This window comes from Sycon ciliatum, chromosome 13 (genome assembly GCF_964019385.1).
Source record: "Sycon ciliatum chromosome 13, ocSycCili1.1, whole genome shotgun sequence".
Taxonomy (NCBI): Eukaryota; Metazoa; Porifera; class Calcarea; order Leucosolenida; family Sycettidae; genus Sycon; species Sycon ciliatum.
In genome coordinates this window covers 26,473,251-26,490,763 of record NC_088655.1, presented here as the reverse complement: position 1 = coordinate 26,490,763, position 17,513 = coordinate 26,473,251, and the positions used below count along the sequence as shown (strand labels likewise).

Here is a 17,513-nt window from a genome sequence, read left to right as displayed (position 1 = left end):
TTAGGCAGTCCAGGATTGTTTTTTATCTAATTTTTCATTTCGAGTCTCGAAAAGCTTCTGTTACGGGCAAGAAAACCCAGCGAATGTGAAAAATGTCGGAAGTGTCGGGTTGTCGATGCCAGTGATGGTGTGCTGTGGCAATGTGTCGAGCGCAGTTGTGGTGTGTGGTGCTTGATGCGAAAAAACGAATATGAAGGACAAGAAGTCAATAGAGTAGACGATAGTCAAACCAATTGAAAATTTAAATCTATGGTCCTTTTCAACTACTTCTGAAGTACAGTGACACCCGGGTTTAAAGTACATTTGCATTGTGTATCTGGTTGGCAGATCTACCACGTGACGTTTGACCCGAGCTGACACGTGTGGGCAAGAGTACAGACGTGAAATCGGTAGCACAATGACATAGCCGTTAAAGGGGAAGTATACCCTAAAATCAAATTTTCACCAGTTGTAGTCTTCGGGGTGCTGAGTCGAATGGTTGCGACGCTCCCTTCCTACTTGAATCCCAATCGAACTCGCGCACTTCCACCGAAACTGGGTGACTGCGCCCTACTAGATGGGGATTTGTATGCAAAATGTCACTAAAAGCGCCATTTCGTTCTTATAAAAGCACGGATGACCGCGATTGGCCCATATGTTGTAGTCCTTTGGACGCTGAGTCGACTGGTTTTGGTCCGCAAAGGCTGCGATGCAGCGTTCCTCCTTTATTCCCAATCGAACATGGTTGAAGAAGCGGTCACGTGCTCCTGGGTGCCCAAATCACCTGGTCACCACGCCAGCAGGCGACAACTTTCACACCAAGGTTCAACTCGAGTTCAACTCGAGTGACAGGACTGCACCCAAAAAAGGTCAAACAGGCTAGTAAGTTGTACCCTGCAGGCACGGTGACCAGGTGACTGGTGTACGCAGGAACACGTGACCGCTTGTTCAACCATGTTCGATTGGGAATAAAGGAGGAACGCTGCATCGCAGCCTTTTCGGACCAAAACCAGTCCACTCAGCGTCCAAAAGACTACAACATATGGGCCAATCGCGGTCATCCGTGCTTTTATAAGAACGAAATGGTGCTTTTAGTGACATTTTGCATACAAATCCCCATCTCGTAGGGCGCAGTCACCCAGTTTCGGTGGAAGTGCGCGAGTTCGATTGGGATTCAAGTAGGAAGGGAGCGTCTCAGCTTCCTCGGACCAAGACCATTCGACTCAGCACCCCGAAGACTACAACTGGTGAAAATTTGATTTTAGGGTATACTTCCCCTTTAAACTGGAATTGTACCTTCTGTAGTTGGCGCAGATCCCGCCGACAAGAGCTCGACCCGGGCAATATGATGCAGCCAAAAAGCGCCTGTGCACGTGGGTAATGACGTTCTACAACTAACTGGCTAGCAGCCCTAGCACATCTTCGATGCGCACTCCAACAGCCTTCCAACGTGTGGCTCGATGAGACGACAAGGTATCCTACCCCCCCCCCCCCTCCTCACGACTTCGAAGAGCACACCGAAATCGCCTATTTGATCGTCAAGTCCTCGGACATTGGACTATGTGTCCAGAATAGCGCCGACAACGTCGAGAAACATCACATCATCATCATGTTTCCCCCGTTTCCGCATTGGACCAAGAATACAAGTCATACAGTACATGTAACCTCCCAGAGGTTATTATACCCTTGATAGTACTGTATTAGGGATGCAGCTCCTGGGGGGGGGTAGGCGATCATGCGGCTCAGTAAGACACTGTCGTTGCAATTCAGGATATAACAACATAGACAAGTGCCCGTGTCTCGCTGTAGCTGGGACCACGACTGGGCTCGGACTGAACTACCAAGAGTATATAAGCTCACAGAAATACTCTTGATTGTACTCGGCGATCTCCTTTCGACGCGACAGCAGTTGCAAGTTAGTTCGCTGTTCTTGCTGAAGGTTACCACGATGGCGCGCGCGTCGTTGATGATCGGACTGGCTGTTCTGCTTTGCTTCGGCTCCGCAGCTGTATCCGGGGTGAGTTGCAACCTGCAGTTCCAACGACTCGCTCATGTATTTCCTAGATTCGGTTCATACTCATTCACATGTTGAACAGAGAGGGCTATTAGAATAGATAGCAATTTTGAGCATGACGTTGAAGGGAACAATCCCGCAATGTGAAGCACGGATGGTGGAAGGGCTTGTCTTTTCTTTCAATTTACACCAGCCCTGCATGTACGCCACTAGGGCCGCGGGTGGAGACACGACGTGCAAGGGAGATGCACGCCCATTGTTCTTATTGTTCTGTGAGGCTTCATCCTTGCAGCCGAGTCTTGTCCATGAGACGAAGGAAATTCAATTATTACCTGCGACTGGGGTTCACGTACATATACTGCAGCAGAACGTGCATCTTTGTGGCGTTTTCCTCTTTGTGTTCACACGTGCCCCGGAATCGTGCTGGCTGATACGACTGTTGACTGGGACGATGGTGTGCCGTTCCTGTTCATCTCACTGGATTCATAGCAAAGTAAGAGAGCGCGTCTATGTGCTTGTGTTTGTGCTGATCTCGTCGTTTAAACTTAGAAATACAGTGCTGGCAACTGAAATCCGAGCGCCTGCAGGCCTGGGCGGCGCGTTCACTTTCTAGCGGCCTCTATTTCGGGTGCGATGTGAGCGCACCGCTCATGGGGTCGGATTTCAGTTGTCAGCACTGTATATGTACACACCGGAGATTGTATACTCCGGTATGCATGTTTTAAACCCCAGAGATCTTTTGCTGAGCTGCTCTCTCACAGGGTCGCCTCGAAATCAGTCTGGAGCGATGCGTTTGTCCTGTACGACAAGGGGCCATTCTACGTTTTCACAGTTTCTGTCATGCACGCGGTTATTATCATGGCAACCCTGTGTCTGGGATACGCTTGTGGTGGAAAGGGTGCAGTATGTGTGTGTGTGTGTGTGTGTGTGTGTGTGTGTGTGTGTGTGTGTGTGTGTGTGTGTGTGTGTGTGTGTGTGTGTGTGTGTGTGTGTGTGTCGTTCCGAGAGGATAACTGTCGAGGATCAGAGCGTAGAAAATACCAGTGCTATCAAAATCACGGGTGACAAGAACAGTGTACATGTGCATGATCTCTGAGTCAGTCTTCGTGCAATCGTTTCTGGCTTTGTCCGGTGACACCAATCTCATCATTTAGCATGCCTGGGAAAAGTGTGACACGCAGGCGTAAAGGACATCGTTTGCACACCTGGTGGTTATCTGATTATCTGCGCCATCCGCTGATCTACTTCCACTAGAAGCCAGACATAGTTATGATAGTCCGTTGCCTACGTTGTGAGTGCCTACAAGTAACCAGCCAGTGTTCGAGCAATGAGCACTCAAAGGCGGCTCTGGAATGCTGAGAGGTTAATCAGTTTGGCAAAGTCACTGACTGGCATCGCTGCACAGTACACGTACTTCAAGCATCAGATAGAAAGGGAGAGAGACAGAGAGAGACAGAGAGAGAGAGAGAGACAGAGAGAGAGAGAGAGAGAGAGAGAGAGAGAGAGAGAGAGAGAGAGAGAGAGAGAGAGAGAGAGAGAGAGAGAGAGAGAGAGAGAGAGAGAGAGAGAGAGAGAGATAGAGAGAAAGTGAGTGAGTGAGTGAGTGAGAGAGAGAGAGAGAGAGAGAGAGAGAGAGAGAGAGAGAGAGAGAGAGAGAGAGAGAGAGAGAGAGAGAGAGAGAGAGAGAGAGAGAGAGAGAGAGAGAGAGAGAGAGAGAGAGAGAGAGAGAGAGAGAGAGAGAGAGAGAGAGAGAGAGAGAGAGAGAGAGAGAGAGAGAGAGAGAGAGAGAGAGAGAGAGAGAGAGAGAGAGAGAGAGAGAGAGAGAGATAGAGACAAAGAGAGACACAGAGGAGAGGAAGGGCAGAGAGCAGAGATAACTAATGATAGTGGCTTTAAAATGTGGGTGTGGCAGTGGTGTAGAGGCAGCTGAACCGAGAGCTCATTAGCTTTTTACTGTTTCTATTTATGATCATAAGGGCAGGGCATACATTGTACATTGGCAGATCATTAGACTTTGCTGTAAGTGTTCAACTAACTCTTATTTGCGTGACGAAGGATAAAAGACAAAAACTGTTCATTCTGCACAGGGGTCGCATGATCCAATGGCATCCGTTTTGGGAGTATGTGTCTAGTCATGATGGACGATGGAAGAACGTGTGACACGTTGTCCCGTCAGCGAGAATTCTGGTCGTAAATCGCGTCTAACGTCTACAGTCCATTCATCGGAAACTGTCCCGCTGGCTTTTGACAGTCCGATTTGGGCCGAATTGGGGATCAAAAACCCACTTTAAATCTCAAAAATCTGGGTTTGGGATCTGCTTCTCAATACCTTTCCCCATGGCATACCTGTCCTAATTTTGCAAAACCTGGCTGAATTTCTATTTCCCTGTGCTTGGGCTTTACTGGCCTCAAATGTGGCAAGGATCAATTGCACAGGTCATAGAATGCAGGATGTACTGTTGTTTTTACGATATCTACAACTATGTGTGGGAGACACCAACACGTTAGGGTGCCAGTTTCCAATGAACGGACTGTAGTCGCTTTCTCCTCCTAAACGTGACCGCTTCAAGCATATTACTCTGTATTGTTTACCTTTGATAACGAGATAATTTTTTATCTACGCAGCAAGAAGATCTGCCACCATACACATGTACATGTACCAGGCCTCACACCCTTGCCCCGGGTGAACCCTCGAGTAATTCGTGCTAAGTAGTTGTAGTCTGACGCAGACCTCTTTACGATGCCAGTCCTAATCGGATCGAGTTCAGGAAAATACTCGCGTACAAGCACTAGTGCGCTCCAGAGATCACCATTGCATGAGCCATTTGTGGCAGTGTTGAGTGAAGGCAGTGACTGCGAACAGGCTGCTATCTCGTGTCGTGTCACTCCTACCATGTCAAGGAACAATGCCCGGACGACACGGAAATCGTAATGATCCGGGCTAATTTCACTGCTGTAGGCACCAGAGTGTCTGGCCAAATATAGCCTCTTGACTGTGCAAAAAACTGGTGCCTGGTGTATAGCCCCCCCCCCCCTCCCTGCCAGAAACTAGCACTATGATACACTGTACTAGAAAAACCTTGTTGTATTGAGACATGCTGCTGGTTGACTGCATGTAACAAGGTGGAGACCACCGTGAACAACAGAGGTTGTAGTAAGGTATTTTGTATTGTATTTTATTTTTTACTTGGGCATTCCCAACAGACCCTAAGGTCTTCTTACAGGGTGCCCAAGATGAATGAAATAATTGTTAAGTTCCTGGCGAAATGAATTGGGGATATGATTTGTGCGAAAGGATTCGGGAAGCGCATTAAAGCGGTCATCACCAAGGAATGAAATAGATCTGTATCCAGCTTGAGCTTGCACAATGGGTAAGGAAAGGGAATAATTGACTTGCCCGCGGGTTACTCTACATGTGTCTGTGTGAGCGCAGTCACGGCGAAGGGAGAACATGTCAGAGAGTAGTGAACTGCAGATATTGTGGATGCAACGGAACACGAAGAATATGGACTTAGTATGATATCTTTTGTCTAAGCTAATTATGTGGTATCGCTCAAGCAAGTTTGATGTCCGCGTGAATGTTTCATGCTCAAATATGCATCTAAGTGCTCTCTTACTTATGCGTAGCAGCTGCTCTCTCACATTGTCAGTGAGGCAGTGGACGTAGGTAGTGCTGGCGTACTCGACCTTGCTCTGGACTACTGACAAGTAGAACTGCCTTCTGGCCTGGACAGCAAGGTTCCTCCTTCCACGTCGAAAAGCACCTAGTTTCTTTCCGATGTCTTCCCTGAGGGAGTTAACGTGGGCACTGAAACTTAAAGTTGAATCGAGAGTCAGTCCTAGATGCTTAACTTCGTCAGACGAGTAAGGTCACTGTTTCCCAACACGACTGCTGTCAGCCAGCAACATGTAATATAACGTTGATGATGTAGACAAAATGTTTTACTACTTCGAAGGAACCAAATGGCGAGGCGACAACAACCTAGGAGTAGGAGGGTAGCAATCAATCTAACCCCCAAGGCTAAAAAGAGGTATAGTAGCCGCGGACTGGCCGAAAATAAAAGAATTGAAAGCCTGGAGAGGCGCTAGGGGCGCGCTGATAGGTTAGCCTTCGCTCCTGCATTTGTATCAATTTTGTATTTGCATTTTTGCCTGAGGAAGACAAAATTTAATGGACAGGGATCCTCTTGTAGTGAATTTAAGAGAGCATGTCTGAGAAAACCAGAACAGCTGTGCAAGTCGATATCTCCAATTTCGCCTTGGTCATGCACGTACCCACAGGCACAAAAACAAGGGCAATGGTTCGGTTCTCCGTGACTCCGAGACCATGTGATTGTCCCGGAGTTGTATAATAAAATAATGGCAGCAGTTGAGGGAAGCATGGCGACGGTTCCGACTTCTAACCAATGGTCTATAAGGTTATTGACACAGCCAACTCCCGCTAGCAGACCCACGGCCAGTATAAAAATAGTACCAACCGTGACCAGCGCCTGCACCATCACCATTCCACCACCGCCACCACATCAATGCCCCACCATCCTGGTGCGTGCTTGTCGCATTGAAACCGAGACCTTTGGTCGGTGGAGGCCCTGGCACCTCACCATCACTGCTACCCAGTACAGTGCAGCCCCTACTCAGTAGCTGTTTGTTTTTCCCACGTAATTATTTTACGAGTTGGGTTTGTGATTACCGGAATTAAAATAGTATTATAAATAAAAAAAATTAAAAAACACCATTCCTCCACTGTTACCACATGCCCCACCATCACTGCAGCGGGGTCTTGGTATAGCCACTGTTCACTAGCTGTCTAGTTTATCTTAGTTCCAATATTATCGTCTTTCATGATCGTTTTCGAGCTACGTATGTGAATATAGTAATAAAGCCACCAAGCAACAATCAGCTACTGAACAAAAAGATCCGCATATCCTGTACATCCTGATGTAGCGAAAATGTTTGAGATTCTTGGTCCAAACCGTGATGAAGCCCAAAGCCTTCCTAAAAGGGTCAAAATTGATGCCAAAGTGTACAGCTTTGTGACACAGGCGCTGTCAATGTCGTTCTTTCTGCTCCTGCATTTCTACTCATGCCACTGCAGGCCTGTCACTGAACTTCCAAAACGTTCCGTACAGCAGATGGCTGACCAAGATCAACTCGAGCTGTCTGATGCTGAATTGCCACGTGCTGGGCCCACCCGGCTGGGAGATTTCCTACCAGATTCGTCATAAAGCGTACAGCTGTGCACGACATCCCGAAATTACCCCAGATAGAAAAGGTAAGTAGTATTGGATGGAGGTTGATTCATTCCCAGATACACGACACTGCTACTACTTGAACATGGGCTTCAGTGGATTTGTGCATGTGGAAGAAGCAACTTCGGGAACTGGATTGAGACAATAGCTTACGCATGACATTTACCTGCATTATACTATCATGGTGTCGCCAAAATAATCCGGTCAATGCTGCACATGAAAGTAGACTACCATGTGCAGCATTGACCGTTTTTTTTGGTGATGATAGCATAATGCAGTGTTCTTATACCATTTTCTGGTACGTATTTTATGCATTATTTGTTAATGGGGTACCCTAGAACCTCTTCATCTAGTTTTTGGTTTGCTCCTTTTTTTCCTTTTATCTCCGTATGATCGGTTTTCGGGCCTCTTTGTAGTAGTACTCTGTACTGCTGAGTCCATACCTGCCAAGTATCCAGATTTTTCGGGAGTATCCCGCAATTTTGGATGAACTCCCGCGATCCCAAAATTCCTGTCGATTATCCCGAAATTCAGTGAACAAGAAACAAGCTTGATATCAAGTTGTACTTGGAGTTGGAGCACTTCAAATGACTTGTCACAGGCCAGTAATTGTCCTTGTGGATCCCGGACCGCCATAGCCTGCAGTACCAGTGGATCTACTTCCATGAGCAGTCTCTGAAAAACCTCCGTTTTTTAAAAACCCTTTGAAGCCCAGCTGGGTTTTCTGATTTCCCAGGCACTCGCACCGCGCAGCACGCAACCACGGATGGTCGACTTCAAAATTTCATAATTCACTCACCAGCAATGGAATTTCATGATCTGGAGCTCCCTGAAAAGCTTGTGATCTCCTCCATCCAATGATAAAGACTAGACACTAAGCAGAAGCAATAGAAGCGCCTCCAAGTCCCTTGAGTGCAGCTCTATCGCGCCTGAACGAGATACACCACCCACAGTGACAATTTCCTTCGGTTCATGACTTTTACTCAACACAAAACAACGATTCAAAGTTCTCCGTGCTGCTGAAGCTCAAGCGGTCATCTTGGTACCCATCGCGCATGGGCTGCACTGGTATGAGTCATGGGGAAACCCCATGCGCACGCGAGCTCTACTCGAAAATTTCAAAATTCTAAAGTTTAGAAGTATTCAACCGCGTTCCGGTCTTTGTCGCTCGGGTATTTCGCATCGCGCTGCCACAAGTGACACACCGCTGGAAAGGTCTTTTCCTTACCTTTCCAACAAGCTATCGTTTGTGAAAATCAAAGAAAGGACAACGGAGATACGAAGCTTTGTACAGTGATCTATGCTCAATGTGTACACAGTGCGCGTTTTGGACGAGTATACTCGTCCTTGGGAAATCACTAGGGACGAGTATACTCGTCCTTGGGCTTCAAAGGGTTAAGTCGTGAACATGTGTAAGTGTGATCCGATGATCACCATTATCGAAATGTCGGTGCCATCAAAAGTTGAAAAAGGATTCTTTTGGTAAAAATACGACATATCCCGAAAAACCAAGGCAAATCCCGGGATTTTGCCATGGCGATCCAGAAAAAGCACTCTCAGTACTTGGCAGGTATGTGAGTCACGGAAGTAAAATACCGGCATTCGATACAGTACAACAACAAAAAATCTGCCTCGTTTCACGGCAGACAGCAATCCTGAAATGTAACACATGTACATCGTAAAGCTCTGATGAGATGTTTTCGCATGGGAAGCAGGGGAGTCTACTAAGTGTCAAAAAATCATCTTGTACGCTAAAGGATTTCAAATTCAAAATGAAGTTTGAGTTTTAATAACTGCGAATTCTTCATTCAGATTTTTTCTCTTTGCCTCACCCTGTGTAGGTAATTGCCTCTTGTAAATTGTCTTTTTGCATTGTTTTTGCTTGCTGCCATGGCTGGCTATCGCTCCCCTCCCTCCATATTGGCCTATCACATTCCCTGGCCACGGGAAGGTGAAATAAATAAAGTAAATAAAAATCCGAGGCAGATGAATAAATTGCGGGGAGGACAAAGATAGGACTAGAGTACAGACGTTGAGGTAGGGTGAAAGGGGGGGGGGGGGAGAGACGAGATCCGTGCCCTCAGTGGTCAATGCTTGCCCAAAACAAGTGTGCAGAGTATTAGAGTGCACACACCGGCCCTGTTTGTGTCTATTGAAACAGAGTATGCTGTACTAGTATTAGAGAGTGTGCTCCACTGTGTCTCAATGTTCTGCTGTGATTCTGGACACATTTGGCACTGCAGGCTCTCTGATCATCTGCAACATGGATGAGAACCGACATCATGGCCAGTATCGCTGCGAGGCCAGCAACTCGCAGGGCTCCCGGGCGTACAAGGAGATCACCGTGACAAGATCAGCCATTCGCAGATGTACGTAAGGCCAACGAGCACTGTCAGAGTCTGCAACACTGTGAACACACTCGCCGAATACTCACACAGTACAGGGAATACACATGGGAAAGTCTGAAGCATATTTTTGACTGTAACTACCAGGACTCGGATCAGGGACCTTGGCTTGAGGCCAGCGATGCTCTAAGCACTGAGCTGTGGTGTAGCTCTTATTCGAGCAGAGACCGTTCAATATTTTCTTCAGACTTCGAAACTCACGCTTGTTAGAATAAACAAATTGTTTCTTGATGGTAATTTCAAATTTGGACTTCACAAAGAATTTCAGTTTTAGGAAACTAGCGGCCACATGCCACGTATACGCGTACTGCTCTTTTCTTTCCGGAACTCAACACTTGCAAGCCAGATATGAAAGAAAGAAAAAATCATCAGTCACACCACCGGGACTCGAACCAGGGACCTTGCTTTTCGCGAGCAATGCTCTAACCAACTGAGCTACAGTATGACTCTTATCCACAGTGATGGTAAATCTATCCTTCTTCGATCAATCCACATCTGGCTTGCATCATACTGGCAACTAACACCTCTTGATTGGTGTTAGTTGCCAGTATGATGCAAGCCAGATGTGGATTGATCGAAGAAGGATAGATTTACCATCACTGTGGATAAGAGTCATACTGTAGCTCAGTTGGTTAGAGCATTGCTCGCGAATAGCAAGGTCCCTGATTTGAGTCCCGGTGGTGTGACTGATGATTTTTTCTTTCCTTCATATCTGGCTTGCAAGTGTTGAGTTTCGGAGAGAAAAGAGCAGTACGTGGCATGTGGCCTCTAGTTTCTTGATGGTGTGTATAACAATTATACACACCATTTATAAAAATCAAATTTGAAAATAGTGTGCTGTGAGAGTAGTGAATACTGAGTGGTTTGCCCTGTATCCTGGCTTGAGGGACATATGCATGCCGTGAATGGGATTTTCGGTCTTCGAACACTTTGTGGTGGGTCAGATCTACTCATCTCACACCGCTTTAGGAGCTGCATCTGCGCCTTGATCCTAGAGGGTGGTGGCGTTACTGCGAATGCGGAAAACTCGGCTTCTAGCAGAGTCTCACGAGAACCGTGACTTTTTCGTCCTGTTCTATTTGATCCTATCACCGGTTCTTGAAATGCAGTTCGCTCGGGCTTACTGGAGCAATACACTGGACTAGTGGAACCTATCTCTTGCAGGCGGGAGCCGGCCCCGTTCATCGAGATCACCGACCTGAGAACTTTGAATCGCCAGCAACGCGGACAGCGATACCAGTATTGTATTGAGGTGCGATGCACGGCGACAGGTACGTAAGTCCTAGTTGTAGTATAGATATTTCCTAGTTGACTTGGTTCTTTTTTTTCAATTGGATTTATAGAAAAGAAAAGGACATTATGGATACGAGTTAGGAGTAACTCTCCATCACTGTAACTAGATACTATATACTACTTACTAGGGCTGAAATGATCATCCATTTAGCCCAATCGATTACTCTTTATCATAACGATCGATTATTCGATTATAATCTTTAAGGTGGCAGACTACCCAAAAATTCGCTGAAAAGTCGAATTTGTAAATTCATATCGAGTGCTACATCAGTTGAAAGAGCATGAATAGCTGCAAATTCTCTGAAAATTGTGTCCCGATCTGACCAGCTGTTCAAGAATTATGGCCGAAAATGTGCCCTTGCAAGGAAAGATTTTTTGTTGCACGCTGTCATTTGTTGGCAGCACTGTATTTGAATGTGAGCAGACCGTGCGCAACTTGTCGTATCATGGAAACATGCGAAAGTGTGCAGAATTTTGCTCCAAGTCCAAGAAATCACGTTTTTGAGCCATGTGCAGCAGGACTTTTGCCAGCACCATCGTGGCGTTTCAGATATGTGGCTTGATTATTGTAGTTGACGTTGATTTAGTGACTTTGGCAAGTTTGAGTCGTGTCAAAAAGTCAGGTAGGATTCAGTACTAGGCAGTAGCGGAACGTGAGTGGTAGTCTTTGCCGGTTTCTGAGGGTATCCTGGATTTGGTGTGCAGCGCTGTGGAAATGGCTTGCTGTGGACGTCCCAGCACTGGATGTTGTATCAAAGGTACGACCTCGTAGCACGTGCTAAACCTAAAAAAATTCAAAAATTGACTTGGGTCTGTGGGAGTCTGTGAGAGAACGCCCACTCGTTCCGTTGTGACAGATTGCAGGGCCACGTTGAGGGGCCCTACCCCACCACCCATGGCTGCTTCTGGACTTGTTTTAGGTTTGGGTCCCGCGCACGGACAGAATGGGCACGAAAATGTGAAAATTGTAAATGCATTTGTTTGGCTCCTGGGTGGCTAGCACACCATGGCACTATGCCGGAAATTTGAGTTTTTCCGGCCTGGAAAGCCTGTCAGTGAGGCGCAAGAACTTGTAAATCATGTCCTGAGGGCCAGCATAGTGGCAGGAGTGTGTGGTCAAAATTTCACTCGAATCCACTGAGAAACACCAAAGTTACGGTCAATTGAATGCCATATGGAATTTATGGGTAGGCTGCCCCCTTAAGAGGCCGCACCTGGAATATGTACGTGGAATGGCCAAAAGTGGAAATATGTACAAAATTTTGCACAAAAACTACAATCAATGTGACTCATGTAGACCTATATGTAGACCTAACAGGTTCGTCTGATGAGTGTTTTTGAACACGAAACTCGGAGTAAGGAGAAAGCTTTTTGCACTTCGCGTATATCAGGTATATATGAGCCAGAGCACGCTAAAATATGACCACAGACCAAAAATTCGATTTTCAGTTTTTTGTTCAAAAATGATCAAACACACCTAATGTTCACTGTCTGAAAGTTTTGGATTGATCTGACATGTCTAAGTGTTGCTACAATGGTATTATATGCAGCACTGTTGAAATTTAGAAATTCTATGTACAGCAATAGGATTGTCACTTTTGCACACTGCTGATATGTTCCTTGGTTCATCCTTTCCGGGTCAGTTCCTCTGTCCAGGGTCTTATAGCATGAGCTGACAGGTACTCAGCCACATCCAAAATTTCTATGGCAGCTGAGCTGGGTGTCCGAAATACCTCCTGTTTGGAGCACCACTGGAGAACTGCCAGCGAAAACACGGTCAACATCTGTAGACGGACGAAGAAGTTGACACGCCACTTCCTCTCCATCACACTCCACCTGTACTTTCAGATATACGATATACACTGCTGCACACCGTCTTCCTCAACATACTCGACGTCGCACTCATATTCCCCACACCAAAGCCCATCTGCACACGGTTTTCTCCGCTCGCCAGAGAGTACTGCTTTCGCTGCCTACTGCTCGTGCTAGCGATGTTCCGCATAAGGGTACTCAAATTATCGACTTGAGCAAGTTGAGGGAGCAGCAGAGTCCATTGATTGTTTTTGCAGTTGCAACCAATACTGGCATTGTCCCGGATATGTGCAGCGATGTCCATTCTGGCCAAATCATCGGCCGACTCACCTCCCAAGTCAGTGTCGATGCCAATCGCTTGCCAGATTGTCATCAGAGTAGAATTCCTCGTCACTGCAGATCGTGTGACTACCAGCATCAATTCTTTTACGCTCGATGAAAGTGTCGCCCTCAAATGACTCGTCGCTGTAGCCATCATCGTCTTCCTTCTGTTTCCGACCCGAGTCCTCAAAATATTTTATCCTGCGCATGGAGTGCGAGGATGTCGTCTTCTTCCGCTCCGCAGTATATTACTACTACTAGGCTCTTCCGTCGATACATCGATGACGACCAGTTTTAGGCGACTCAGCGCAACATGGAATACAAACTCAAACAAATAAACTTACTTGCAACAAAGAAATGCATCCGGAACAGTCCAGTCGACCGAGGAGAACAACAACAGCGACTCGCGTTGCACTGCACTTCGTATTTTTTTGCCGCGGAATTCAAATCGCGATTTTCTCGACTTTTTCAAAAAAAGCTGTGGTCATGTTTTAGCGCGCTCTGGCTCATATACATGTAGTATTAGAAATTTAAATTTTTAAAAACGCAAAATAATCGTAATCGGTAATCTGAACGATTGCTCGATCGTTAGAGTTATCAAACGAGTACTTGATTATTCGGTATAATGGTTTCAGCCCTACTATATACAGTCAGAAAGTGCAACAACTAGGCACAAAACTGACAGAGTACTGAGACTAGGCCTTGGCGGATAATGCCGGCAGAAAAATTGGCAGAATTCGGTACTTTTTCTGGTAAGTTTCATGCATGTTTGGTATGTGGATAAAGAAATGGAGCAGAATTCGAGGAATTGCCCGCCATAAGGTTTGTATGGTTCTGCCAATTTCGGTGCAAAAAAAGCAGAATCTGCCACCTTTTCGAGCATTATCCGCCAAGGCCTAACTGAGACATGCGGCGTCCTGACACAACATCCGAGTTCTAATTGGATTTTTTATCTATTTGATTTGATGTTTTCTATTTTACTGGACCAGATTTGTCACCATTGCTTTCTTGGCTTGCACTCTTCGAGTTCTTCAAACCCGTGCATCACCCAGTTTACGACACCCAATTTGTTATAGGAAAACTTCTCATGTAGTAGCATCTGTTGTTTCACCAAGGCAGACCCCGCAGACGTTATGTATTGCTAGGGGGTACCCTAGGTGATCGTGGAATATGCCACTGAATGTTTCAAAGGAAGCTGCCTGGCGACACCCTGGTGGAAGAGAGTTCCATCTGTCTGCAGCCAGGTAGGGTAAAGCATAGAAACTGTTCAGCCAGACCTCGCTTAACCGCACGCATCCGTTTTCCACAAAAATACCCGGATAGGCGAGGGAACCGGATAATTGAACACACATACTGCATGTATGCATGGCATATGCTGTAAATCGGTAACCAACGATTTTCTGCTGGATGACGAGGGATCTGGATAAAGGAGGAACGGATAAGCGAGGTCTGACTGTATCGTGAAATAACATTTTGCGAAACTAAGGAGCGGGCGGCCTGGCATCTAGTCAAGCCTGCAGTGTGATTTCCGTTAGCTCGTAAAAATGCCCGTTGAGTCTTGCATAGCATTCAGTCAAGCACATCCTCTATCCATCGCAATAGAAAAAAGTTTTACTTGTTATGAAAAGTAGGATCTGTTGTAACCAATGATCAAGTTTAATGCAAAGCAATGCAAGCGGTGTGCACGTGTGTGTGTGTATGTGTATGTGTGTGTTTGTGTGTGTAATAATATGTGTGCATGTATGTGTGCGTGTGTGTGTGTGCAGCACAAGTTGCTATGTCTAACATAGATGTTCGCTATCATCGCTTCCGCGATGGGCAGGTCTGAGGTCTGAGGTGTGTGTGTGTGTGTGTGTATGTGCGTGTAAAAAACAAGATTTCTTTTGCGTCTCTCTCCCCTCTCCCGGGGAGACCCACGTGACCAGTTTTGGCAGTGAGCAAGTACAAGTGTGTGCGTGTGTGCGTGCGTGCGTGTGTGCGTGCGTGCGTGCGTGTGTGTGTGTGTGTGTGTGTGTGTGTGTGTGTGTGCACGCACGCACGCATAAGCTCAGCCAAGAAGACCTTCCTCAGCATGCACACTGATCTCAAAATGCCAGCTCCTGAAAACAGGTTCTATGTGGCGAATGTCTCACGCAGTGTCGCCAAGAAGTCCTGGGCAGTTTGGTCGTGAGCTGGAGTTATCTCCAGAGTAGGCTAATGCTCAGACATGTTGTATCCATGGTTACGTGTGCTGTCTATATCATGCAGGCCACCCTGAGCCACTGAGCTATCGCTTTCGTTACAAGGAAATTCCAGTGCCGTCTCCGTTCCTGCACCGAGGCATTACTGTCTCTGGCAACGTCCTGACCCACTGCAATACCTCGCTGGCCAACCTGGGCGGATCGTACACCTGCACGGCTAGCAATTCCTTGCCTAGGTCGGTCTCTAAGAGCATCGACGTCACTGTTGGTAAGGTAGTCGGTAATAACGATCTTTTGATGCACACATGAATTTCCAGGGGGTTCAGATTTGTAGCGGATCGTACACCTGCATAACTACTCAATCTGCGGACAGATCTGTTTCGTCCTTTGTGGACTCATCCACGCAGCACAGAGAAAATGAGGCCGAACGTGATAACAATGAAAAATGAAATTTCCAAAGCCTGCACAACATGTAATTCCTTGCGCAGGTCGATCTCAAAGAGTGTCGACGTAGTCAATAACTGTCATGTGATGTGACTCGGTACAGAGTATCTACATGACTGTGTATTAGTTTATGGATGTCTCAGCATAAACACATCGGTTGCGCACACACTGTACATGAATTTAGAACGAGGTCTGTCTCGTTGTCCAGGAAACGACCAATCAGCGACATTCCCGCCATTTTTCCTGTTGAACTGAGCCACTATGTAACCTGTATCTGCCCATGGGATTCTTTGTCTGAATCGTTCTTCAGCCCCCCCCCCCCCCTCCCGCAACAGCACACTGTACATGAAGTACTATTGCTGTGATGTTAGCTGTGCTCCAGTGTGCATTGTGCATCTCTCCCTGGTAGTTTCAAGTTGGGGAGACCCAGGTAGTGGAAGTCGGGGAGAATCACCAACCTCACTCTGTTGAGCTGGCTGAAACAAGAATCTTTCGGGAACTTTCAGCTCCTACGATCAGAGTTGTTCCCTTTATCCTTTCTTTTCTCTCTTCTTCAAATACATGTACTTTGTGTCCGAATTCTATAGCTGCTCCTGTGGAAAACTTTGTGAGGGTGGTACACTTCACACGCACATCCTCACCGCAAGGCTGCACGACTTTCAACTGCCAAGTGGATGGTAAGATATGTAAAAGGACTGAAACGTAGAAGGGCATTCCCCTTCTCTCCCTCCCCTCCTCCATCATCACAACCACAAAACCGCACTTTGATTTTCAATTCCAACGCTACGCTACAAGTCATTATAACCTGACCATCCGCCATTGAAGTGATGGGTTCCCTCCCCCCCCCCCCCATCACCACCAAAAACCGTACTTTGCTTAGCCAACTATTTGACTTCTTGTCTTCTTCAATCTGCCTAACAAGATATTTTAGGGAATGTCCAGTACAGTATAGTGACATTAGCTACCTCAATAGTCGCTCTAAGTTTCATGATAAAGTTTGCTTATCTGATAATATTCAAGATCTCAGTATAATTGGTGGGCTGCAATGCATAACTTGTGCCGCACTGTCTCCTATTTTGACGTTCCATGTAAAAAATTGTTTTATTTTCCATTTGAAAACAGGCGCTCCACAACCGCTGACGTACCGGATGACCTACAATCGCGGATCTCTTCCGCCTGGATTCACCTCACTTAGCCAGACCTCTTTCCGATACTGTGGCCCTTCTTTGCCGGGCGGCACTTACCGTTGTTCGGCCAGTAATCGCCATGGATCGCGTGCTTTCAAGGACATCACCATACGTAAGGATACATATAATTATGAGCTCTTGCTTGCTTTTGCTACAAAAAGGCCAGGTTCGCTCCTTGTAGATTGTTCTGGCGATGGGTGACTGGCCCGAAACGTCAATAATATTCAGCATCACAATAAAATAATTTTTAACTTAATGCAGCGCATGTGCAGATTGTGAATAGTAACTAATTGGAGCGCTTGTCAGTTGACAAACCCCATTTTCTTTCATAATGCAATTGGGTGGCGTCCGCAACTTTCTTAGTATATGTAAGGATGCTGGGCAATTGGATATCTTACAAGTATCCTTTTCTTAGCTATTCATGTGTGTGTTCGCTTTTGCATGCATAACAATGTGTCAGCACTGAGGTGATAGCTCTGGATATGTTTGCTTGACTCAGAGCGAGTTGCGGCAGTTTGTGAGAGTGCTCGAGGTACCTAAGCTCCCTAGCATTGAAGTCATAATGATCGGAGTTTTCACTCCTCCCCACCCTCTCCCATCCCATCCCATACCCTCTCCTACCCAACCAA

The 17,513-nt window shown here is 46.5% G+C and overlaps 1 protein-coding gene across 2 annotated transcripts; it reads left to right on the top strand.

Annotated features, from left to right (window-relative positions):
- The first annotated feature begins 2,396 nt into the window (after positions 1-2,396).
- LOC135829032 (intercellular adhesion molecule 5-like) lies at positions 2,397-17,405 on the top strand. Of its 2 annotated transcripts, none has more exons than XM_065341439.1 (7): positions 2,397-2,486; positions 7,089-7,265; positions 9,486-9,611; positions 10,757-10,918; positions 15,321-15,521; positions 16,285-16,374; positions 16,820-17,401. In XM_065341439.1, exons 2-7 carry the CDS (start codon positions 7,157-7,159, stop codon positions 17,083-17,085), a joined length of 954 nt encoding a protein of 317 aa, XP_065197511.1. In that variant the 5' UTR covers positions 2,397-2,486; positions 7,089-7,156; the 3' UTR covers positions 17,086-17,401. The 2 variants fall into 2 exon arrangements, with proteins under 2 accessions (XP_065197511.1, XP_065197510.1); XM_065341438.1 differs by lacking the exon at positions 2,397-2,486 and adding an exon at positions 5,346-5,364 and having other exon boundaries at positions 16,820-17,405.
- The last annotated feature ends 108 nt before the right edge of the window (positions 17,406-17,513 follow it).